The 26997-nt window shown below is 43.7% G+C and overlaps 1 protein-coding gene across 4 annotated transcripts in view; it reads right to left on the bottom strand.

The window, feature by feature from the left end:
- The window catches only part of FAM168A (family with sequence similarity 168 member A), a 361316-nt gene that overhangs the window by 204011 nt on the left and 130308 nt on the right, over nucleotides 1-26997 (bottom strand). For 2 of the 4 annotated variants that reach the window (XM_030557179.1, XM_030557188.1), the window contains 2 exons: nucleotides 13237-13324; nucleotides 10323-10391 (listed from right to left, as the gene is read on the bottom strand). In XM_030557179.1, the coding sequence (XP_030413039.1) occupies nucleotides 10323-10391; nucleotides 13237-13306 (139 nt within the window). In that variant the 5' untranslated portion in view covers nucleotides 13307-13324. The remainder of the gene's footprint in view (nucleotides 1-10322; nucleotides 10392-13236; nucleotides 13325-26997) is intronic. The other 2 variants (XM_030557198.1, XM_030557208.1) reach the window with 1 other exon arrangement.

The following is a 26997-nucleotide window of genomic DNA, read 5'->3' as shown; positions in this document are numbered from 1 at the left end:
ATTTCCTTCTTTGACACGGTTACTAATCTACTGGATGGGGAAAGCATTAGACATGATACATTTTGATTTTAGTGCGGCTTTTGTCACAGCCCTACATGACGTTCTCATAAGCAAACTAGGGAAATATGTACAAAATAGGGTCCAAAATAGGTTTAATGACTGTACTCAAAGAGCAGTTATTAATGGCTTACTGTCAAACTGGGAGAGTGTATCTAATAGGGTTCGATAGGGATCAGTCCTATATCCGGTACTATTCAATATTTTCATTAATGATTTGACAATGCAGCAAAAAGTATGCTTATACAATATGTGGATGACACCAACCTGGGAGAGGCTGCTAGTACTTTGGAGGAAACGATTAAAATTCAAAACAACTCTGACAAATTAGAGAATTGATCTGAAATCAGCAAGATGAAATTCAATAAAGACAGGTATAAAGTACTACTCTTAGGAAGGAAAAATCAAATGCACAAACACAAAATGGGGAATAATTGACTGGTTGTTCCGGGACAACCAGTTCTATAAGGGCTTTATTTAACAAAAGCTCCAGCACTCCGCCTGGCCCCAGCTCACTTCCCCCTCCTCTCCTGAATGCTTTGCCCCCCTTCTCCTCCCTCTCCCCTGCTTCCTGCGAATCAGATGTTCGCGGGAAGCCTGCAACAAGCAGCAGGCACGAAGGTAAGCTGGGGCACAGGGGGAGGGGAGGTGCAGCCAGCTCAGCGGCACCCTCCAGCCCAGCTCCTGGACCCGATCCAGCACTGGTCCTGGTCCCACGGCTCAGGCCTGGCCCAGCTCCGGCCCCCGCGGCGCTGGCACTGGTCCTGGCCGAGCGGTTCCAGGCAGCGCGGTAAGGGGGCAGGGAGCAGGAAGGGGGTGTTGGAAGAGGGCAGGGGAGTTTGGGGGATTGTGGGGGGGTGGATAGGGGTGGGGCGGACAGAAGGCAGGGAACAGGGGGATTGAATGAGGACAAGGGTCCTGGGGGGGCAGTCAGGAAGGAGCAGGGGTTGGATGGGTGGCGGGGGGCAGTCAGGGGCAGGGATTCCAGGGGCGGTCAGGGGACAGGGAGAAGGGGTGGTTGGATGGGGCAGGGGTCCCGGAGGGCAATCAGGAATAAGAGGAGGGGTTGGATGGGGCAGCAGGGGGTAGTCAGGGGACAGGGAAGGGAGGTGGATGGGGCAGGGGTCCGGGGGGGGCATCAAGGAACGTGGAGGGGTGGATGGGGCAGGAGTCCCAGGGGGGTGGCCACGACCCCCTTGTGGGGGGAGGAGGAGGGAGCCTGTTGTTAATATTTTGGCAGCTCATCACTGTACACAGGGGAGTGAGATTATCCATGTGAGGGCAGGCTGCACAACTGACACCATATTTGATTTATATGAGAATGAAAATTACACTAGAGAGACTCTTAGGACTTGTTACAAAATATTCAGTGCTGAACTAATGGCAGAAGTGGCACCAAAGAAAGAAAACAGAAACAGATGTCTTGGTGGAAAATCCAGGGAACCTGGCATTTCAATGACATAAAGCTTTCATTTCAAGCAATAATAGGCCAAAAGATAACAGACCTTAAAATTCCATCATTCTGATTACCACTCTTATTTTTCTTCTATTTGGAGTCCATCTACCATTTTATCCACTGATGCTACAAACAAATGTTTTGTGAATGAAAATGTAAACACATGTGGAAATGTGAAGCTATTAATGTTAAGAAGGATAAATAGCTGTATAATTTAAATTATAATATTTTCTGCCAAAGTGTGTTTAAAAAAAGAAAAAGCAGAAAAAGCAAATGCTATGTTAAGGTTGAAAAATCAAACTCTCTGGAGGTAGGACTGGAATTAAATGAGTTAAGACTGCTTTCACAATTTAAACTCAGCCTTATTACATATATGTAGAGTTTTCAAGTCCTATTTTCTTGGTCAGTATACAGCCTCATATTTTTTTAAATCTTAGCATTACAGCAATGGTAGATGTTTGCCTTAAAAGTGGAGAGATGGGGCGAGGGGAGAATCCCCCTCAAACAAGAATGCAGAAATAATCCTGGGTTATTCAGCTGGGAAACACATAAGGGTCTTCAACAGACCTTGGAATTTCCCTGCACAGCAGCAATCTGGCTTGCACCAATATTTTAAATGTCTTAGCCAGACATTTGTAATATTAGGTATTTTTAAATAGGGAAACTACACAGCGCAATCACAATTACAATTTTAAAATCCATCAGTTGAATCCTGCAAAGTGATCGCTGTAAGAGTCTGCTGACATGCTATCCCGCCAATATGAATAGGACTCCAGAGTCAAACACTTCTCATGGAAAACACCCTCTTCATGAACCAGGCAGCCACTAACTGACTGATTATGACACTGGGTATGGCTACACTTGCAGCTGTACAGTGCTGGAAGTTACAGCTGTCTTCGTACAGCTGTGTAGGGAAAGCACTGCAGTGTGGTCACATTGACAGCTACCAGTGCTGCAGTGTGGCCACATTTGCAGCGCTGTTGGGAGTGGCTGAACAGGCATTCTGGGATACCTCCGAATACCTCGAGGCCAATTACAGCGCTTTTGGTGGCCACACTGCAGCACTGCATCACCAGCGCTGCAATCGTTATACCCCAGGCAGAGCAGGAGAATAGCCAGCGCTGCAGCCAGGGAGATGCAGCACTGTATGTGCCTTGCAAGTGTGGACGGTGAGTAAGTTGCAGAGCTGTAAACCTACCACCAGCGCTGCAACTCTCTAGTGTAGCCAAGCCCTGTGACAGTATCACACACACAGAAAGGTCTGTGACCCCAGACCTGTAATGAGCTCCTGTGCCCACAGAGACACCCACTGCACGACCGGAGCCTCAGACCAGCCCCGCCACACGTAACAGTTCCATAATTCTTTAGTTACTATCTTCAAGGCAATTTGAAAAATGTCCTCAAACTCCACCAATTTAATCTTTCTGTGACAATGCACATTTAGTTTCTCTGCTTTAATATCCTACAGAACAGCTTGCAAGGATGTAAGAGTAATTAATGTAATTGCCATTAACTTGCTTAGTTAAACTATAACGAATGGAGTGTTTAAGCATGAAGAAACAGCACTGGTCAGGCAGGATATTTTTCTAACAAACAGAATTGTCGGGGGGGTTGTGGATTGTTGTTTTTTTTGGGGGGGATGATGGTTGAGGCCAACTTTATACATCAAAGAGAGGCAATAAAGGATAAAACACCTTTTTGTTTTGTTTTATCTTGCAATTTATCCTTAGGCTGCCATAAAAAAAACACAGAAAAAGTCCTCTGAATCCATATTCAGAAAAGAGTTTGAAATATTGCTTGGCAAAGGCAACAGCCCTTTCCTTGAATGACTTATACCAGATATTTCTGTCTCTGTTTCCAAATAAAGATTCACTCCATTCTGACTCTACCTCATGGGCAACTTATTTAAAATCCAAGCGCTAGTGTGATTCAAATATTGCATCACTGAACTATGCTCAAATTCACACTGTAACCAAGTAAATTATCTTCCTTTTTTATTTTTATCTACATTCCGAGGGATCTTGTTAAATTTTTGTAAGTTTGATTTTACCACCATTTTCCATTCAAGGTTTTCTGTCCTAGCTGGGGTCTTTGCCCTGCACACAGAAAGGTCATTTCAGAACCTAATTAGCTGACATGTAAATTTGCCTTGCTCCCTGAATTCTTTACAATTCATCTCAAAGCCCTCTTAAAGGGGAAGCTTAGTTCTTAAATCCTTTTACTGTTAACTTTGCCAGTGAAAACAAAGACACAAACAGGTGAATTCGCATGGTTTGAGAAGAAATTAACTGAACCTACAATAACATGCTAAATACCCCTGAACTACTCAGTGTAAGAGGAACCTTCAGAACATCAATTTTAACAATCCCTTGCTATTTTTCCTTTTCAAAACATGATTTTTGTCCCCTGAAGTTCCATTGTTCATATTCCAGTCAGTGTGATGCCAATGCCGTGCAGTCACAACTACTAGGAAAGCACCTGGAGCAATGGATTCGGTGCAAAAGTAGGTGACTCGTTTTTATATTACAACGTAAAATAAAACCTCACAGCAACTGGGACACAATCAGTGGGACTTTTTAGAATGTAAAAGGTACACAGAGGGTCATTGTGTCTTAATGCTGCTATCTGAAGCATTCAGCATGCAGTTGAACAGGGATAACTTATTTAGAGAGACAATTTTCTGAAATTCTCCTTTCACAAAGGTCAAGTTACCAACTTTATACAATTTGCACCTCAATATTTAAAAAATAGTGCCTGGTTAAATGCCAGGTAGGCAGTTTATAAAATGTTTCAGACAGTTTAAGAGCAGAGCTAGCAGATCTATATTGAAAGTGTATTACTGTGGAGATTTAAAGACACAGAAAGCATTAAAATGAGAGACATCTGTTTGCTATAGAGCATGAAATCTCTGTTGCTTTCTAAGGCAGGAAGATAAATGTGTATTTATGAGCTCTATCACCCCAACATTGCTAGAATCTGAAGTCACTTTTAAAAGGATATTACTGATGAGACTATCATTCATGGAGAATCTGTACACTATTGTTTCAACTCTGAGAGACCAAAAATCCCTTGAGCTGCAGCAGGGAAAGAGTCAATGGAGACAACACCAAATATGAGCCCCAGGAGGATACGGGATGCGTTGCGGAGGATTGCAAGGGCGAATAAGAATTGAGAGGACTTGCAGCCTGTGGGAGCAGGGGATAGACCAGAGACAGGGCTGGTGCAACCATTTAGGCGAACTAGGCGGTTGCCTAGGGCGCTGAGATTTGGGGGCGCCAAAAAGCGCCCCCCAATTTTTTTTAAATGGTTGAGCAGCCGCTGCTGCTTGGACAAAGATGGAGTATGAGCTGCCGGCAGCAGCCGGCAGCCCAGGGGGTCCCCCGGGTCAGGGCGCCGCCGCGGCAGCCGGCAGCCCAGGGGGTCCCCCGGGTCAGGGCGCCGCCGCGGCAGCCGGCAGCCCAGGGGGTCCCCCGGGTCAGGGCGCCACCGCGGCAGCCCGCAGCCCAGGGTGTCCCTTGGCCCAGGGAAACCCCGGGCTGCCGGCTGCCGCGGAGGCGCACTGACCTGGTCCCTGGGTCAGCGTGCACTGCCGGGGCAACCGGCAGGCCAGGGGCCCCCCGGGTCAGGGTGCTGCCGCGGCAGCTGGCAGCCCAGGGTGTCCCCCAGGTCAGGGCACCATTGCCGGCAGCCCAGGGCTTCCTCTGGGTCAGCGCGCCAGCAAGGCTGCCCAGAGAGGGAAGCAAGGGGTGCAATTTGCCCCAGGCCCCACAGAGGCCCCCAGGAGCGTTTTTCGAGGCGCCTGGAGTGGGGTCCTTCACTCGCTCCAGGAGCCCCGGAAAACTCTCGCGGGGCCCGGCTCCTGGAGCTTCTTCTGCTCCCAGTCCTCGCTGGCGGGGGGTCCTTCCGCTCCAGGGCAGAAGGATCCCCCACCGTGAATTACCGCCAAAGCGGGACCCGCTGCCGACATGCAGCCCGGTCTTTGGCGGTAATTCGGTGGCGGGGGGCCCCTCCACTCTGCGACCAGTCGCTGAAGTGCTCCGGAGACCCGCGGCGGGGCCCTCCACCACAGAATTACCCCTGAAGACCCGGCTGCACTTCGACAGCTGGTCCAGCTTCTGTGGCAATTCGGCAGTGGGGGGGCCCTGCGGTGGGTCTCCGGGGCACTTCGGTGGCCGGTCCCGGAGCGGAAAGGCCCCCCGCCGCCGAATTACCGCCAAAGCAGGGCCCCCCCGGCGCTGAAGACTCCAGGCCCCCCGAATCCTCTGGGCTGCCCTGGCGCGCCGCTGGCAACCCAGGGAGGTCCCCTGGGTCAGCACGCCACTGCCGGCAGCCGCCAGCCCAGGGGTTCCACTGCTCAGTCCTGCTTGGAGAGGATGTGGAGCAGAGGTGAGCTGGGGGGTGAGGAGGTACCACAGGGCTCCTCAGGCCAGGGGATGGGGAGCTTCCACGGGGCAGGCGGCACACTTCGGGGGAGGGGGGCGGGGAGCTGCTGCAAGGCTAGGGGGGCGCAAGGTGGAAGTTTCGCCTAGGGCGCGAAACTTCCTTGCACCGGCCCTGACCGGAGAATCACACTGTCACCAGGAAAAGGCAGGTCTGCATGATTGGGGACTCCTTACTAAGAAGAACAGACAGGCCTGTAACTAGAGCTGATCTGGAGAACAGAAGGGTGTGGTGTCTGCCGGGTGCTAAGATATGGGATGTGAACCTGAGGCTGAAAAGGATCCTAACGGGAGTGGGAAAAAATCCGTTGATTGTCCTTCATGTGGGAACGAATGATACGGCTAGATTCGCGTTGGAACATATCAAGAGAGACTATGCCAGACTGGGGAAGATGCTTAAGGAAATCGAGGCTCAGGTGATCTTCAGTGGGATTTTGCCTTTTCCTAGAGAAGGGCAACAAAGGTGTGACAAGATTATGGCGATCAACAGATGGCTCAGACAGTGGTGCTGTAAGGAGGGCTTTGGGATGTACGGCCACTGTGAAGCAGTCATGGACAGAGGACTGTTCTCTCGGGATGAGCTTCACCTGAGTAAGGAGGGAAATAGGCTTCTAGGATGAAGGCTGGCACAACTGATTAAGAGAGCTTTAAACTAGGAATTTAGGGGAGATGTCCAGGTAATCTCCATACCAGAATTCAACACTGAGAGGGAATAAAATAAAGTAAGAGAGGATACAGCCATGGGCAGAAGAATGGACATATGGAGGAAGGGTAGTGTAGCTACCAGTCTAATGGGTGATACTGGTGGTAGAATGTCTGTGCCTAACTGGGTAAAGAATGTTAGTGAAGCCAAACAGCAAAAATTAAGATGTCTGTACACTAATGTGAGACGCCTAGGTAACAAAATGGAGGAACTAGAGCTACTGGTGCAGGAAGTGAAACCGGATATTATAGGGATAACAGAAACATGGTGGAATAGTAGTCATGACTGGAGTACAGGTATTGAAGGCTGTGTGCTGTTTAGGAAAGACAGAAATAAAGGCAAAGGTGGTGGAGTAGCATTGTATGTCAATGATGAGGTTAACTGTAAAGAAATAAGAAGTGATGGAATGGATAAGACAGAGTCTGTCTGGGCAAAAATCACATTGGGGAAGAAAGCTACTAGAGCCTCCCCTGAGAGAGTGCTACAGACCACTGGGATCCGATCTGGATATGGATAGAGACCTCTTTAAGGTTTTTAATGAAGTAAACACTAATGGGAATTGTGTGATCATGGGAGACTTTAACTTCCCAGATATAGACTGGAGGACAAGTGCTAGTAATAATAATAGGGCTCAGATTTTCTGAGATGTGATAGCTGATGGATTCCTTCACCAAGTAGTTGCTGAACCAACAAGAGGGGATGCCATTTTAGATTTGATTTTGGCGAATAGTGTGGACCTCATAGAAGAAATGGTTGTAGGGGACAACCTTGGTTCGAGTGATCATGAGCTAATTCAGTTTAAACTAAATGGAAGGATAAATAAAAATAGATCTGGGACTAGGGTTTTTTTATTTCAAAAGGACTAATTTTAAAGAATTAAGGAAATTATTTAGGGAAGTGGATTGGACTGAAGAACTTGGGGATCTAAAGGTGGAGGAAGCCTGGAATTACTTCAGGTCAAAGTTGCAGAAACTATCAGAAGCCTGCAGCCCAAGAAAGGGGGAAAAAATCATAGGCAGGAGTTGTAGACAAAGCTGGATGAGCAAGCATCTCAGAGAGGTGATCAAGAAAAAGCAGAAAGCCTACAAGGAGTGGAAGATGGGCGGGATTAGCAAGGAAAGCTACCTTATTGAGGTCAGAACATGTAGGGATGAAGCGAGAAAGGCTAAAAGCCATGTAGAGTTGGACTTTGCAAAGGGAATTAAAACCAGTAGTAAAAGGTTCTATAGTCAATATAAATAAGAAGAAAACAAAGAAAGAAGAAGTGGGACTGCTACACCCTGAGAATGGAATGGAAGTTAAGGATAATCTAGGCATGGCCCAATATCTAAATAAATACTTTGCCTTGGTCTTTAATAAGGCTAATGAGGAGCTTAGGGATAATGGTAGGATGACAAATGAGAATGAGGTTATAGAGGTAGATATTACCACATCCGAGGTAGAAGCCAAACTCGAACAGCTTAATGGGATGAAATCGGAGGGCCCAGATAATCTTCATCCAAGAATATTGAAGGAACTGGCACATGAAATTGCAAGCTCATTAGCAAGAATTTTTAATGACTCAGTAAACTCGGGGGTTGTACTGTACAACTGGAGAATTGCTAACATAGTTTCTATTTTTAAGAAAGGGAAAAAAAGTAATCAGAGTAACTATAGGCCTGTTAGTTTGACATCTGTAGTATGTAAGGTCTTGGAAAAATTTTTGAAAGAGAAAGTAGTTAAGGACATTGAGGTCAATGGTAATTGGGACAAAATACAACATGGTTTTATAAAAGTTAGATCGTGCCAAACCAACCTGATCTCCTTCTTTGAGAAGGTAACAGATTTTTTAGACAAAGGAAATGCAGTGGATCTAATTTACCTCGATTTCAGTAAGGCATTTGACACGGTTCCACATGGGGAATTATTAGTTAAATTGGAAAAGATGGGGATCAATATTAAAATTGAAAGGTGGATAAGGAACTGGTTAAAGGGGAGACTACAACGGGTTGTACTGAAAGGTGAACTGTCAGGCTGGAAGGAGGTTACTAGTGGAGTTCCTCAGGGATCGGTTTTGGGGTCAACCTTATTTAACCTTTTTATTACCGACCTTGGCACAAAAAGCGGGAATGTGTTAATAAAGTTTGCGGATGACACAAAGCTGGGAGGTATTGCTAACACAGAGAAGGACCGGGATATCATACAGGAAGATCTGGATGACCTTGTAAACTGGAGTAATAGTAATAGGATGAAATTTAATAGTGAAAAGTGCAAGATCATGCATTTAGGGATTAATAATAAGAATTTTAGTTATAAACTGGGGACACGTCAGTTGGAAGTAACAGAGGAGGAGAAGGACCTCAGAGTATTGATTGATCACAGGATGACTATGAGCCGCCAATGTGATATGGCCGTTAAAAAAGCTAATGCAGTTTTAGGATACATCAGGCAAGGTATTTCCAGCAAAGATAAGGAGGTGTTAGTACCATTATACAAGGCACTGGTGAGACCTCATCTGGAATTGTGTGTGCAGTTCTGGTCTCCCATATTTAAGAAGGATGAATTCAAATTGGAACAGGTTCAGAGACAGGCTACTAGGATGATCCGAGGAATGGAAAACCTGGCTTATGAAAGGATACTCAAAGAGCTTGGCTTGTTTAGCCTAACCAAAAAAAGGTTGAGGGGGGATATGATCGCTTTTTATAAATATATCAGAGGGATTAATATTAGGGAGGGAGAGGAATTATTTAAGCTTAGTACCAATGTAGACAAGAACAAATGGATATAAACTGGCAAAAGACATATCTGGCTTTAAGACTAAGCTTGATAAGTCTATGGAGGGGATAGTATGATGGGCTAGCCTAATTTTGGCAATTAATCAAAGATCAATTGCCAAATTATCAGCAGGTAAGTATGCCCAGTGGTCTGGGATGGGATGTTAGATTGGATGGGATCTGAGTTACTACAGAGAATTCTTTCCTGGGTGCTGGCTGGTGAGTCTTGCCCACATGCTCAGAATTTAACTGATCGCCATATTTGGGGTCGGGAAGGAATTTTCCTCCAGGGCAGACTGACAGAGGCCCTGGAGGTTTTTCGCCTTCCTCTGCAGCATGGGGCACGGGTCACTTGCTGGAGGATTCTCTGCAGCTTGAGGTCTTCAAATCACAATTTGAGGACTTCAGTAACTCAGACATAGGTTAGGGGTTTGTTATAGAAGTAGATGGGTGAGATTGTATGGCCTGCGTTGTGCAGGAGGTCAGACTAGATGATCATAATGGTCCCTTCTGACCTTAAAGTCTATGAGTTTATGTCCAGCAGAACAAGCATAAATTTAACAGGATATATATGTTGATTTTTAAGAAATCAAACATGACTAGAAATGGGGAAATGCCCTTTACGTGTTATTTACACCACAGAATACCACCCAGGCTGCCTCTTAGCTGTGCAGTCACCCTGCTTTGCCTTACCCATATGAGTACCCCAATGAAGTAAATGAGAATATTTGTGAGCAAGACTTATCCCTTAATGTGCAATTCCATTGATTGTTGATCACTTTGTTCTGCTCCATGAAAAAACAGCCCCTGCCAATCTCACACCTTGGAAAGAGTCAACACATCCTACCCACTACATAAGAGAGAAGGAAGCATAAATGCAGGAAGACACTTAATAGACAATTACATAATCTTACCTCTACACATCCAGCAGTGCATCGGAAGGGATGGAGATATGGCACTTTGATTTTGAAGGTGCCCATATACTGTGTGTTAACAAGAAAGTACAGGTTCACAATGTAAGCACAGTGCTTATTCTTTGCATTAATATGAAGCTAAATGAGTTCCTTGATATGTTTTTCAGTAAAATAAAGATTCTATTTATAGACTCCTAGCAAAATCAGTAGAATACTTGTTGGTAAACATCTTAATTAATAACTCAGGCTACATCCAAGTCTATTTTATTTTTATTTTCAAATAACCACTTCCTCCTTCTCGCTCTCACATACAAACACCAGTCTTTAGCAGAGCTGAACAGATCAGTTTGAGGATCCCACATTTCTTCCATCATCTATCTAGACTAACTTGATGTTAACACAGTATATCCTGGCTACTAATTACATAGCCATTATAATGAACATATCTGGACTCCTTGTTGAGGATACAATCAATGCAAAGATGACAGTTTTAGACCTATCCAAGAAACATTTTCATCAATTCAGAAAGAAACTCAGTTGCTTAGAGAACAGTCAGCCAGAATGACCAATGTGTTACAGAATCTTTACTGGACAGTGCAACAGATGATGTGGGGGAGAAGAGACCCTACACTAGGTCAGCCTCAACTGGGCTTGAAACCAGACATCAGTGTGGCTGTTCAGCATAAGATTAGCTAGCTCCTGATCATCCCTAAAACACCAATGGAGTTTTAAGTGTCAGCTACAGTAAGTAGTGCACATCATGTCACTAATTTGGACTCCAGAGCACGAATGACATCAATAATTCTTATCACTCACATAACATTTTTTTCAAAGCACGTTACAAATACTATTTGCTCAGTGCTTACACAGCCCCTGTCAGGTAGGTAAGTATTGTCCATATTTTGGAGATGGAGAAACTGAGATAGATTAAAAATGACAGTGAGAGTCAGCGGTAGAGCCACAGACAGAATCTGGGTATTCCTGGTTCCTATCCCCACAATCAGTCCAGTAGAGAACACTGCCTCTTGCTATTCCCTCAGATCATTCATTTTCATTTATTAAGTCACAACTGTATGCTCAGTGCTGTACAAGACCAAGATACTTAATCAAATTCAAAGCAAAGGTTTTTTTAATTTATATTAAAGTATCAGACTAGAACACTGTATTTGCAAGACAAAATTGGATTGTCAACAATTTATCACAGAAATTTTCATTCTGAATTGTTGAGCCAACTTTTGTGTGTGTGTGACAGGACTTGCTTCAATACCTTCTCATAACCCTATTCCCTCTATAATGTCTCCTACAAGCAAGATAAACATTATAAGTATTCCCATTAAAATTTCAAAATGGGTAATCTAATCTGTCCACAAAAACGAATTTGACGTTTGTGTGATATTCTACAAACTGCCCTGTCAGAATCTATTGATTTGATATAGAGATGCAGGGGATGTAACAGAGATGCCTGACATTATCTCTGAACCACATTCATTCAAAGGATGAGAGAATATCTTTTGCATGGGATCATCAATTTGCTATGCATTCTGGCCAATTTACTACTTCCTGTCTGTTTTATAATGGACATTTCTATTGTGCTCTAAAAGCAAGCAAGGCCAAGGATCAAAAATCTTTTTCTAAAAGTATCTGCACAGCAGTGAAACTTTAGACAAATTATACTCACTTACAAGGAGAAAGATACATTACAAGGAAATAAATATTTTATTAAAACTAGTGTGGTATTAATTTTGACAAATTCAAGAAGGAAATTTGGTAGAGCTCAAAATACCATGATTCTGGAATTTCCAAAGGAAAAAAGGCATTCCCAGCAGCACTTCTCAGAAATCGGTATTACTTGTTTCTTCTCCTACCTATACCTTTTGCAAACATTCCTCAATGAGTAACTTCATTTCCCTATGGCACTGGTAGTGATGTGAGGTGCAGCTGTCTAAACTATCCATCAGATAGTGCAAATATTTCAGGTAAATAATTTAGGGGCAGGAAAATGCTTCCTATGAGTGTTCACTGAATATTAAGCAAAATAAAAACAAAACCACTTCAGAGTGCCATTTAGCTTCTTTTCTACACTAGAAAATGAAATTAAGATCAACTAAGTCAATTTTAATTGACCAATATTTCCCATAAATGTTCTAAAATGACATGCAAACTAATTAAACAATGAATTTTTAGACTCTAGTTCTTTTCCTCCCTGCCCCCGCCCCCCAGTGATCTCTCTGAATTGCTGCTGGGACATTGACCCTTCTTCTCTCCAGGACAGCCCTCTAATAGGTCATCTATCTTCCCCATGCCCTCTCCCTTGTGACGTTGTCCTTCATTTTTGTTTTACATCATCTCCTCCTCTTGTATTTTAGATTTTCTCCTGATGTATGAAACTGACTGCAGAACTGGCAAAGAGGGCTTTTTGGGTTAAAGACATTATTCCTTCTTATTTGTTTCTACTGCAAACCTGATACTCTGTTCCTAGCTGCCTGCTCCACCAATGGACTTGCACCACAAAATACATATTTTGGACACTTAAAACCATCTCTGAAAACCTTAAAAGAGAATTGCTGATTTCCTGGAAATTAATAGGCACATCTAAGGGGAGTGGCGGGGGGAGTAGGATTTTGTGCCTAGAGCTGTAGAGAAGACAGCGTGTGAACAGACAGGAAAGCAAAGACATGGCAGCTTGTCTATCTGTTAAAAGAGTGGCCTTCCAAAGCATAAACTGGTACTTAAAATTGAGCCTTTTGTGGAAACTCCAGGAAAACAGAAAGATCTAGGATTATGCTGAACACACATCACAGAATGCCTTTCTACAGTAGCTAACTAGAATGGAAAGAAGAAATTTACCAATTGATCTTAATCTGCTCTAACCTCAAAATGCCAAATTCCATGAGTCACTTAAAATTAGACTTACCTGTATAGGCCATGTTCTTAGGGTTTCCATAGGGAGCCCCAGGTTGAACAGGGCTGTAAACAGGATTCATCGTGGAAGACTGAGAACTCTGGAGAGGAAAGAAAAAAAAAAGAATTAAGAAGACAGTCTTATTTTTCTTCAACACTAGTCCTCTGTTGAAAGGTTGTTGCTTGTACTAGATGCTAGCGCTACCATATTATTCAAGATGCACTAAACTGCAAAGAAAAAGATTTACAATCAGGCATTATAACTAGATAGTGTATTTAATAATTCAAATTTCAGATCCTTCAATTAATTCCCAATTAATTCTTCACCATTACATGTCCTCCCTACAAAGCATCTGGTGTATAGCATAAAATGAGTCTTAAACATCCTCACCTTCCAAAGTGTTTTGCAAATTACTCCTGAGCAAAGGGAAAAAAATCAGGATCCTGTTTCTACTGCACAATGGGTACAGAAAGTAAAGTGCAAAACCTGCAGTAATTCAGTTGCCCCACTAGGGGGAGCTAATGCTTTTTGGGTAATAGGAAAAAACACCCAACGAACAACAAGCCTCTCAAAGATAAGTTGGTAAAAGAGCACTCCCTGCTGGTGATGCTAAGAGCTGCAGATACCCAAATTCTCAATCTGTTTATAGAATGCCTCTATGAACACAAACAACCTTGTGCCTGGAAATTAATCTCCTTTGAAACCTCTTTTAAAAGACCAGCCTTAACATTGCTCCTTCACAACACAGTGTACTAAGCTATTATTTATTGGACATCAGTGTGCACACAGTGCTATTTGAAATTGCCAAAGTCATTGCCCCAGACATAAAATGGCCAGTAAGACTTTTAATAGCATTTCTGCTCATTACCTCTCTAATAAAGATGATTAAAGAGAGCCAGGTTATCTTTTCCTAAGCTTTTATTTAGACGAAAGCAAGGGACCTGGGAATTTGTGCCTAGTAACTGTCAGTTAAGCAACTGCTCAGTTAATTAGCTTAATGAAGCACATTCTCAATTCTGATTAATGGAAAAATCAGTCATTAAGCTTCATTAGGCAACACATTTGTCTCCACAGCTATCTTGTGACAATTTCAAACATGGAGCCCACCACACTTACTGTAAATTGTCTTTTTAAAAAAATCTATTATTTACACTTCATAAAATAGAACCATTCCTTTCAAACTAGTCTTTCCTGATTGATGTGCAATTTGTTAGATCATTAACTCCTTCAGTTTCACCTCAGGACAGCAAACAAGTCAAATGTTAAATGCTAGCAACAATTGGTTTGACAACCATTACTGCTTAATTAATTAGCCTTCCCTCCATTCCCAAGTTAGCTCACAATTCTGTAACAAAAGGAAGACCAGAGATGCCAAACATGCCAAAGGATAACGCTACAGAATCCAAATAAATATATTTACAACACTGACTGGAATCAATCAAAGCCAAAGTGGCTTCAGAAATACACAATGGAAAGTTTCTTAAAAAGATCAACAAGTAACATAATTGGAAAAACCTACTTATATGAAATGGATTCCTGGGGATTTGCCCAGAATGGTCAGGACAGAGTTTATGGTTCCCATAGTAATTGGCACTTGCCCCTCTTGCTCTCAGTCAGCATTGTGTGTTACCATGGCTATGGTCTACATTTAAAACCACTATAGCAGCACAGGTGCAGCTGCACTATTGTAGCATTTCAGTGTAGACAGTCACTACAGCGATGGAAGTAGTTCTCCTGTCACTGCAGTCAGTCTATCTCCATGAGAGGTGGTAGCTAGGTCGATGGAAGAATTCTTCCATCGACCTAGCGCTGTCTACACCAGGGGCTAGGTCAACTTAAATGTGTCACTCAGCAGTGTGGTTTTTTTTTCCACATCTAGGAGAAACACAGCTGGGTTGACCTAATTTTTTAGTGTAAACCTGACATATTATAGGGGCACGGCAGCACTACTAGAGTTAAGGTTGCGTCATGACTTCTCTTTAGAAGTCAACCTTTCTAAAATCTCTAAAGCCGACAGGCTTAGTTGGATTCCTTTGAAATTTGCTTTGCCTCAGGAGGGTGCAGGGAAGGGTTAGTGACACAATGTGGGGTCTTTTGAGCAGGGTTTGCAATGATATAAGCCCTGAAAAATTGCCATTTTAAAAAAAGTTTCTAGGAGGGTTTCTTTTTCTCTTCTTTCCTTTTTGATCAAACTATTTATATGATGCAGGTCAAGATGGTCCTGCATTTTATCAACGTTTTATCCAAGGTAGCATATGGCACTTAAACTCTTGGGGGGATCCAAACTGAGAATGGTATTTAAGAAAATGTATTTTTTACCATGCACATGCACCAATGGAAAAAAATGGCTAGAGGAGTTCTTCCACACTTGGTGCTCTATCATTAACCGTGAGAACAGTGCACTATGGGTAGCTATCCCACAGTGCTACTCACTACCTTCTGTAGCTAGGACTTGTGGGAAGGCAGAGTGGATCGCAGCACATCATGGATGCAGACTCAACATCTCATGATAACGTTTTTTCATCCCAGCATTCCATAGACTTCTGACTGCATTTTGCAACATTTTTCAACAGTCCCTGTTTACTGTGTGCCCGCCATCTGTGTCTGAAAGGATGGATCCAGCACTGTTTTCTGCTGTTGTGGTCACTGTGATGAACACATCGCGTCTGGTTGTGCAATATATCATGAGCAACCAATCTGAAAAGGAAACAAGCATTGAGTGCTGGGATCGCATTGTTATGCAGGTTTGGGATGATGAGCAGTGGCTACAGAACTTTCAGATTCGGAAAGCCACCTTCCTGGACACCAGAATGAGAGCTGCCCTCTCGGTGGAGAAGCATGTGGATATCGCTGTGTGGAAGCTGGTGACTCCAGACTGCTAACGGTCGGTCACAAATCAGTTTGGAGTAGGGAAGTCAACCATTGGGGCTGCGTTGACTCAAGTGTGCTGGGCCATTAATCGCAACCTGCTACAAAGGACCATGACTCTTGGCAATGTGTGTGTGAAACAGTGGATGGCTTTGGGGAAATGGGATTCCCCAACTGCAGAGGGGCGACAGATGGAACACATATCCCAATTTTGGCACCAGACCATCTTGCAATGGAGTACATCAATAGAAAGAGGTACTTCTCTATGGTGTGCTTGTGGATCACCATGAGCATTTCACTGACATCAACGTGTGGTGGTCTGGAAAGGTGCATGAGGCACGCATCTTTAGGAACGCTGGACTGTACAGATTAGAAGATTCCAATGCGAGATGTTGAAATGTCCATAGTGATCCTGGGAGACCCAGACTACCCCTTATTCCCATGGCTCATGAAGCCTTACACAGGAAACCTGGACAGCAGCAAGGAACGCTTCAACAGCAGGCTAAACAGATGCCGAATGACAGTGGAATGTGCCTTTGGCAGATTAAAGGCGTGCTGGTGCTGCCTTTATGGCAGATTAGACCTAAATGAGGAAAATATTCCCATGGTCATAGCAGCCTGTTGCACACTCCATAATATTTGTGAGGCTAGGTTGAAAAGTTTCCCCAGGGGTGGAGCACTGAAGCAGATTGCCTGGCTGCTGTTTTTGAGCAGCCAGATACCAGGGCTATTAGAGGGGCACAATGGGAGAGATGTTAGAATCAGAGAGGCTTTGAAGCAACATTTTGACAATGAGCACCAGGAATCGCCATGCTTCATTAACTTCAGTTACCTTGTTTTGCCTAAAAATTGTGATGATTCCTGAGTGGGATTTGTACCAAGTAAATAATTAAACTGCACCTATATATTAATACCCGCACCCAATACTACATGTAGGACACAAATGAAGATTGGTTCTCTTTCACAGAGTTTGTTTTTATTAAACACCAATTAACACATACAAAAGGCTTGGTGGGAAGGGAGATAACACTGAAGGAGAGTGAAAGCTCTCAGAGCTGTGCTTAAGCCCAGCTATCATTTTGGAAGCCATCCAAAGGGGTGGAGTGAACAGGGTACTCAGGTGTGCTGGGAAGTTTCACAGAATGCGTGGGAGGAGTTTGGGAGGGCATTGAAAACAGGTCTGTATTGGCTGCGGAGGGAGGAGTGAGAACGCATCTGTTCCATTTGCAGTGTGATTAGGGACTTCAACATCTCTGTTGGTTCCTCCATCACTTTTATCATCTGCTCATGGCCCTTTAGAATGCACTCCTCGCTCTCATTTCTGTCCTGCCTTTTCCTTTTCTCTCCACTCCCTGCATTCTCTTTTCTCAGTCTCTGAGGATTGCAGCACCTCTCAGAACATGTCCTCCTTCTCTGCTTTGGTTGCCTCCTTATCTGACAGAGGAACTCTGCCAGTGTGTAGGGGGTTCCTCTGAAGGCCACATCTACGGAGCACAAGAAACAATTCACAGAAGTATGACAGTTAGTTCATGCACAGCATTCAATTATTACAGTAAAATACACCTCTTGTAACATACCAATCACTTTCTCAGTGATCCTTGGTAAGCACATATTTTGGTGAACACCCTAAACATGGTGAGTTAGGCGTGAGTGGGGGGTGGGCATTCAAGACGGGGCAAGGGTGTATGTGATGTTTCCAGGGGATCAGTGAAGGCGACTATGGACAATATTGTAAATCTTGCCACCATTTTCCACAGGCGGTGGTCACTGAAGCCGATATCTCACTCCTGAGGGCAAGCAAGGACGTAAGGGTGCATCTACTGCACACATGTGGGTTCAGACCTGGTACTTATGTTGCTCGCCTGTGTGCCGCCTTGGTCCCCGCACAAGTCATTGCTGAGTCACACAGAAACATTTCCTACAATGAGGGAAGGAACAAAGCAGCTCTGCGAAGGAACCTTCAGCAGAGGACTGGCGAGTACCTTCAGGAAAGTTTCCTAGCGCTCTCTCTGGAGGATTCCTGTGAAATCTTGGTGTGCATTAACACACAGTTCCGCTGCACTGCTTAGCTACACAGGTCAACATGGAGCACACATAAACACAGCTAGTTTTGTACATTTCTATCCCTTCACCCTCTTCTGCAATACGCAGAGCAAAGGACAGCTCTATCTCATATAACCGAGCAGCATCAACTAAAAAAGATCACTTGCCAGGGCTCTCCGCTTCTGAATAATATGTGCCAGAGACAGACTGCTTGACTGGCTAGATCCCTCCAAAATGGAAAAGAGGTCCTGACTCGTCAATCACTGGACAACTCTGACATGTGCTTCGCATCATCCTCCAATTCAATCTCCTTGTCCATGATTTTGTCCTTGGGGATAGATCCACTGTCTGCCACCTCCAGCCCCACCGAAGTATCATGGGCTTTTGGCGGTGGAGGTGGGGTCACCGCCAAGGATGGGGTCTAGCTCCTTAGAGAAGTGGCAGGTCTTTCCCAAACGCACCAGAGCGAAGGTTTGCCTCCCATGCATTCTGGTATGCCTGCCTCAACTCCTCTATCTCTGCTCAGCACTGAACCGTGTCCCATTTGTCTCCCTCATTGCACAGGCCATGAGAAATCTGCCTATAGGTATTGAAGTTCCTACCTATGGCTGGAGCACAGCTGGGACTGGACAGCCTCCTCTCCCCATATATTCAGCCGATCCAACAACTTAGCTGTGGTCAAAGTGGAAGAGCATTTGCTGCTGACACTGCTTGATCAGCCGGGAAGATGTGACGTGAGCAGAGCAAACAGGAAGTGGAATTTCGAAATTCCCCAGGACTTTAAGGGGAAAGGGGTGGATGCCTGTGTACCCGGATGCAGAGCAGCGCGCTTCAAATTGCTGACCAGCGCGGTCAGGATGGGCATCGTCAGACACTTACTGGAGGCCATTTACAACAACAAAACCAAGTGTCTACGCTGATACTTTGTCGATCTAATTTTGCCTCAAAAAGCTCTATGCCTCTCGTCGAGGTGGTTTTCTTTTGCCGGCAGGGCAGGAGAGTTTTGTCGGCAGGAGGAGCAGGGCAGTATGTATACCTTCTTTGCTTTGTCAATAAAAGGTGCCTTTTGCCAATAAAACTGTGCAGTGTAGACAAAGTTTAAGCTCCTCAGGGTAGGAACCATCATTACTGTGTTTGTACAGGGCCAGCACAACACAGCAAATTTCAGTTGGGGCCTCTACGTGCAACCACAATATAAAATAGTAATAATTTAGCAAACCCAATTTCAAGTAACTAGCACACTTTGGGTTGTATTAACAGTAAAAACAAGTAGAAGAAAATTCCTTTATTAGGTCTTCATGAAATAAAAGTTCCTCTTTGGCATGGCTAAAATGATTGCACTCACATTATAGGTTTGAGCATGCTGCAGGAATAGAGATTTATGCTTCCTTCCCTGTTTGGTATGCAGGGCTTTTATTTCAAGATCGTGTGATTGAGTGAATGTGAACTGCATTTCACATAAAAAAAATTGCATCTAGTTTTAAACGTATTCAGGTTGGCTTCCAATACATTCCATGACACTATCATTTGACTATATATTTCAAATTCATTATGGCATTTGCAAAGCTACAATGAAATAAGAATAAAACAGGACTAGCAAAATGAAACCTATTTCAGCACAGCATTTTGTGGTGCTTCCATGTAGCCATGAATACACAATAAAAAGACTACCAGAATTAACTGTCAACAGGCAAACAAAAGCCCTACTCCACTACATGCATCTTCCACTGCTTTTCAGTTCCCATGGCACTGACGCTTGGTTTCTTAGAAGCTGCTCAGACTCTTTACCAAACAGATGAAGTAGTAAGAATTCCAGAAGGAATGTCATGGGAAGCACCTGCTGGCAAACAACCTCGGGATACTTTCCTGGTGTAACCTGGTTACATTTTTATCTATTTTATCTTTCCAGCCAAAGTGCACGACATCTTTCCATCACACTGGGAAATTACTTCAGATGAAGTGTAAATAGAAATACAAGAGAGGTCAGCCTAAGAGTCTGCATCACATCACTCAGCAGGCTAATGTGTCAGTCAAAAGAGGTTTACTTGGGAGATTTTAAAGTAGCACACACACATTCTCTGTGCGGTGAATGCTGAGCTTCAACTTTCCATGCTATTAAGTGGCTGCACAGTTACACTCCGGTGCTCTTGCCTCACTCAACAAGAGTGCCTCTAGACAGCGTGATGAAATGAGTGTGAAGCTCAGCACTAGATACGGCTGCTGCCAAAGCTCCGAGAATCAGAAAAGGCTGCAGCCACAGTTCTCTGTCCTCTTGTCCATTCCATTCTTCAGGCAATGGTTACACAAGGACACTGGCAACCTAAAAATCACTTCTGCTTGACTCTTTTTTTTATAACCATCACCTACAATTACTATAACTTAAAATGTATGGGGAAAAAAATCTCCCCTTTTTTCCGGTTTTCTTTACTTTGTGTATTTAACTACACCAGTGCAAATTGTATTGCACTGGCAATTTTACACATTGCACTCAACAGGACTGTGTGTGTGTGTGTGTGTGTGTGTGTGTGTGTGTGTGTGTGTGTGTGTGTGTGTGTGTGTGTGTGTGTGTGTGTGTGTGTGTGTGTGTGTGTGTGTGTGTGTGTGTGTGTGTGTGTGTGTGTTTTGCAGGATAGGGGCCTTTAGGGCACCTTCTTCCCTGGGTTTCCATATTTCATAAAACCACAAAATTTGGCAAAGGGGACTCAGGAACATGTGCTAATATCTGAAAGTACTTTTCACCTTTTATGTTAATGAATTAGATTTCAGATAGGTAGTGTCCTTCTAAACACAGGGTTATTTACAAATATGTTTATATTAGTTGTGCTTTTAAATAATGTGAGCCATTTCTTTATGGCTCTTGTAGGTCTAAATAAATACATTTAACACCTCAAAACTGAATGCATCATGCTTAGTGTGGATAATCCTGAATGCCCCAGAAAGGAAAGATAACTTGTTTAATTTTAGAGTTTTGGTCAAATTGACTTTCCCATTGACATTCCATCAGACTGAGGTTCCTATATGGCTAACTCAAATTTGAAAATGGGCCTTATGCTCATAAGTCACTTAATCACTTTGAAATAGGTGTGGACCCTTGCACATTTCTTTGGAGGTGGAATGGAAGTTTCTCCTTTGAGTCTTTGTACAGACTAAAATGATTTCCTTCACAAAAGAAAGTATAGAACCAAGTGAATGTGGACACTACTGAAAGATAAACCAGCAAGATATAGTTTTTCCTCACTCTGAAAATCACCTATCATGAATAAATCACACACTTTATTTAAGTTCAGAATCAATGTGGACACAAGGACTGGCCATCAACAAGTTTAGGCTCAAAATTAGACAAAACTTTCTAACCATCAGAGAAGTAAAGTTGTGGAACAGCTTACCAGTAACAGAACTTCATCAACAAAAAACCATTGGACATTTATAAATAACCCGCTTTCAGACTGGATGACATTTATCTATCAGGAAACATGCCACGTGGAAATCTGAGTGACTAGTGATCAGATTCATATAATCTCAGCAATACTGAGTACCTGTAAGCGCCCTATCTAAACACAGAGCTTGGAACTGAGACACAGAAAAAATAGGGCCATGGGTGGAACAGTATGACTTTGGTGTAGGAAGTATGACGTAATATACCTGCTAAAAACTGACAAGCATCTGAAGGCATTACGCCTTAAGGATCCTGAAGGGTGAGAAGGGCAGAAACTTAAAACCATCAGATCAATGTGTCTGGCCACAGCTGAGGAAGCAAATACAACAGTGGGATGTATCAATAAAGAAACCGAGCAATACACTTGCATTTTGTTCACTGTCCCACATGTGATCAAATACTCAAATAAATGCACAGCTGACTGTCTGTATTTCAATGTGCAAACACAAGTATTCCCAGTTAAAATCAGTAGGGAGAATGTCTAGAACTATCCATAATATGTTATTTTCATTCATTTGCTGCTATTTCTCAACTATTTATTTTGAGTGTTTGACATGGCAACCTTAACATTCTCTTAACATACATTTGTCTTGTTTTAGAAGTTGTTGGGCATATGGGGTGGCTGTAATTTGCAACTTCAAAAAAAAAGCGCAAACTGAAAAAGGCAATTCCATGATGTAGAACTACAATGATCTGGGACACAGGGCCTTTAAAACCACAACCCAGATCTCTACCCTTTGGGCTAGAGGAAGGATTAGAAGCAGAAATGTGCTATTATAAGGAACGGCTCATACTTTTGCCTTGGGTTTCCACACCTACTTATGAAACAGCAGAGGAGTACTGGGGAACCAGGAATCACAGGCTCTATCCCTGGCTCTGTTGAGGGGTGTTCTCTAGTGGTTATACAGCACAGCAAAACACATACGTTTGATAGAATCACTTTGAAAGGCAATGTGGCTAAGACTTGGGTTTGCCATATTCAAAACTGGGGCCCAGATTCTAATTCCCACTGCAATCCATGCCAATATAAACACAGTGCACTTTTACTGTGGTACCTGTCCACTTGCACAGTGCCAATTTGTTATTTTTGGCTCAACAGATTTTGCTAAGAAAACTTATGCTTGGGTGAATAGTGTGAAATAAACTAACTCTTTTCCTCAAATACATAAGATATGTGGGTTTTCCCCTCTGGACACCAGTTTGTGTCTTTGAAAAACCAAAGCTATTTTTGACATGTACAGATCATGAGCACCCAAGTTTGGGGAGAGGGAAAGTTTTTCATTGGACAGTGGAGTGGTTACAAATGTTGTTATAAATATTCAGTACACTTGCCAAGGCTCTCCTGTAGTTGTTAAATACTATTAAACTGTTTGTGACCAATGGCGAAATATGAATCCACCCTTCGGATTTATCATGTGTTAAGTTCAGTAGAGTCAATACATTCTTATTATACATGAAGCCCCAAGATTAATTGTTGTTTCATTTCTATAGCATTCCACAAGCTAAAAGGGATACATTAACATTAATTTTGAAGCCCATATTCCAGTTAATACCCACTACGTTCTCAGACACTTTGCTGTCTTGTCCTATTGCAAAAGCAACATTGCTCCACTCTCAGAACCCAATGTCCCAATTTTGAACTCCAATTGAGTCACATTCTCTGGAAATCAGCGATTACTTTGAATTCTTTTATCTTAATTATTCTGACTCATCGTGTTTTACTAAAAATATTTCTCAGGATGTGAGCATCTGGATGATAAATCCTTTCTTTCTCTCTTTTAAAGAAGACTTCTAGTCCTTGCACATTTCCCCCCTTCATTCCTCTATACAGATCTCTTGACACACAGATATTCGAAGATTTAGTATTCTGTGCGTTAAGTCTACTAACACTTCAATTTCCTTTGCTTTCACATGATCCATTAACAGCTCAGCCCCAATACATATGAGCTGCAGCTACTTCACATCTCTTAATCTTCATTTTGTCTCCGCAATGCCAGGTGGCAGCCTTCCTTAACTACTCTCGACAATTGTTATGACTTCAGACACTCTAAGCTTTCTTTGGCAGAATTACCTGAGTCTTTTCATTCAGTATATACTGTACAATAATATATTAGTCAAATCAAAGAGGACTAAAATATGCTTTACAATATCATTATGAAAATTGACTAGTTCAAGCCTAAGTGTAGGCACACACCCTAGCCATGATAATGAAACACAAACTGATGACATGGTACTTGTCAAACAAAATCATTCATCTCGGGTGATATATTTCATCTTGGGTGAAGCAACAGTACAGTTTTCCAGGACGAATTTAAAGTGACACTACTAGCTGAGCACAAAATCTAACCTACTTTAAATGTTAGAATCCAGAGGAATTTCCTCACCAAATTCTAAGGGCAGGTCTACAATTAAAACACTGCAGAGACACAGCTGCACCACTGTAGCACAACAGCGAAGCACTGTTGGCACAGTGAATCCATCTCCGTGAGAGGTGGTAGCTATGTTGACGGGTCCCACGGATATAGTGCTATCTATGCTGGGAGTTAGGTAGGTATAACTTCTTTGCTCAGGATAAAGGAGTTTGAGGCACAAGTCATGTTCTCGTCCATCCTTCCTGTTGAAGGAAAAGGCCCAGGCGAGGACCATTGAATTGTGGAGGTAAATGTGTGGTTACGCAAGGGGTGTCAGAGAGGGCTTTGGATTCTTCAACCAGGGGATGTTGTTCCAGGAAGGAGGATTGCTAGGAAGAGATGGAATCCACCTAACGAAGAGAGGGAAGAGCATCTTCACAGGCAGGCTTGCTAACCTAGTGAGGAGGGCTTTAAACTAGGTTCACTGGGGGATTGTGACCTAAGCCCAGAGGTAAGTGGGATACTGGGAGGAAACACAAGGAGGAGGGTGCAAGAGGGGAACCCTCCTGATTCATACTGAGAAAGTAGGGCAATTGGCTAGTTATCTTAGGTGCCTGTACATGAACGCAAGAAGCCTGGGAAACAAGCAGGAAGAATTAGAAGTCCTAGAGAACTCCTAGCACAGTCAAGGAACTATGATGTGACTGGAATAACAGAGACTTGGTGGGGTAACTCACATGACTGGAGCACTGTCATGGATGGGTTTAAATTGTTCAGGAAGGACAGGCAGGGGAGAAAAGGTGGAGGAGTTGCACTGTATGTAAGAGAGCAGTATGACTGCTCAGAGCTTCGGTATGAAACGAGAAAAGCTTGTTGAGAATCTTTGGGTTAAAGTTTAGAGGCGAGAGCAACAAGGGTAATGTTGTGGTGGACGTCTGCTATAGAACATCGCACCAGGAGGATGAGGTAGATGCGGCTTTCTTCAGATAACTAACAGAATTTTCCAAATCACAAGCCCTGGTTCTCACGAGGGACTTCAATCACCCAGACTTCTGCTGGGAAAGCAATACAGCAGTGCACAGACAATCCAGGAAGTTTTTGGAGAGTGTTGGGGACAACTTCCTGGTGCAAGTGCTGGAGGAACCAAATAGGGGCCATGCTCCTTTTGACCTGGTGCTCACAAACAGGGAAGAATTGGTAGGGGAAGAAGTAGTGGGTAGCAACCTGAGCAACAGTGACCATGTGATGATCGAGTTCAGGATCCTAACAAAAGGAAGCAGAGCAGCAGAATACGGACCCTGGACTTCAGAAAAGCAGACTGACTCCCTCAGGGAACTCATGGGCAGAATCCCCTAGGAGGCTAATATGAGGGGGAAAGGAGTCCAGGAGAGCTGGCTGTGTTTTAAAGAAGCCTTATTGAAGGCACAGGAACAAACCATCCTGATGTATAGAAAGAACAGTAAATATGGCAGGTGACCAACTTGGCTTAACAGAGAACTACTCGGTGAGCTTAAACACAAAAAGGAAGCTTACAAGAAGTGGAAACTTGGACAGATGACTAGAGAGGCATATAAAAATATTGCTTGCGCATACAGAGGTGTAATCAGGAAGGCCAAAGCACAACTGGAGTTGCAGCTGGAAAGGGATGTGAAGTGTAACAAGAAGGGTTTCCACAGGTATGTTAGCAACCAGGAGGAGGCCAGGGCAAGTGTGGGACCCTTACTGAATGTGGGAGGCAACCTAGTAACAGATGATGTGGAAGAAGCTGAAGTACTCAATGCTTTTTTTGCCTCTATCTTCACAGACAAGGTCAGCTCCCAGACTGCTGCACTGGGCAGCACAGTATGAAGGGGAAGTGAGCAGTCCTCAGTGGCGAAAGAACAGGTTAAGGACTATTTAGAAAAGCTGGACATGCACAAGTCCATGGGGCCGGATCTAATGCACCCGTGATTGCAAAGCCCACTGGCCATCGGGGGAGGTCCCAGACTATTGTAAAAAGGCAAATACAGTGCCCATGTTTAAAAAAGGGAAGGAGAATCCAGGGAACTACAGACCGGTCAGCCTCACCTCAGTCCCTGGAAAAATCACGGAGCGGGTCCTCAACGAATCCATTTTGAAGCACTTGGAAGAGAGGAAGGTGTGTCAGGAACAGTCAACATGGATTCACCAAGGGCAAGTCATGCCTGACCAACCTGATTGCCTTCTATGATGAAATAACTGGCTCTGTGGATATGGGGAATGTGGTGGATGTGATATATCCTGACTTTAGCAAAGCTTTTGATACGGTCTCCACACAGTATTTTGGCCAGCAAGTTAAAAAAACACATATTGGATTAATTAACTATAAGGTGGATAGAAAGCTGGCTAGATCATCGGACTTAAGGGGTAGTGATCAATGGCTCAATGTCTAGTTGGCAGCCAGTATCAAGCGCAGTGCCTCAAGGCTCTGTACTGGGGCCGATTTTGTTTAACATCTTCATTAATGGATGGTGGGATGGACTGCACCCTCAGCAAGTTCATGGATGACACTAAGCTGTGGGGAAAGATGGATATGCTGAAGAGTAGGGATAGGATCCGGAGTGACATAGACAAATTGGAGGATTGGGCTAAAAGAAATCTGATGAGGTTCAATAAGGACAAGTGCAGAGTCCTGTACTTAGGACAGAAGAATCCCACGCATTGCTACAGGCTGGGGACCAACTGGCTAAACAGCAATTCTGCAGAAAAGGACCTGGGGATTACAGTTCACGACAAGCTGGATATGAGTCAACAGTGTGCCCTTGTTGCCAAGAAGGCTAATGGCATATTGGGCTGCATTAGTAGGAGCACTGCCAGCAGATTGAGGGAAGTGATTATTCCCTTCTATTTGGCACTGGTGAGGACATATCTGGAATACTGTGTCCAGTTTTGGCCCCCCACCACAGAAAGGATGTGGGCAAATTGGAGACAGTCCAGCAGAGGGCAACGAAAATGATTAGGAGGTTGGGGCACATGACTTATGAAGAGAAGCTGAGGGAACTGGGCTTATTTAGTCTTCAGCAGAGAAGAGTGAGGGGGGATTTGGTAGCAGCCTTC

The sequence above is a fragment of the Gopherus evgoodei genome, chromosome 1 (genome assembly GCF_007399415.2).
Source record: "Gopherus evgoodei ecotype Sinaloan lineage chromosome 1, rGopEvg1_v1.p, whole genome shotgun sequence".
In the NCBI taxonomy this organism is placed as follows: Eukaryota; Metazoa; Chordata; order Testudines; family Testudinidae; genus Gopherus; species Gopherus evgoodei.
This window is presented reverse-complemented; position numbering and strand designations above follow the sequence as displayed.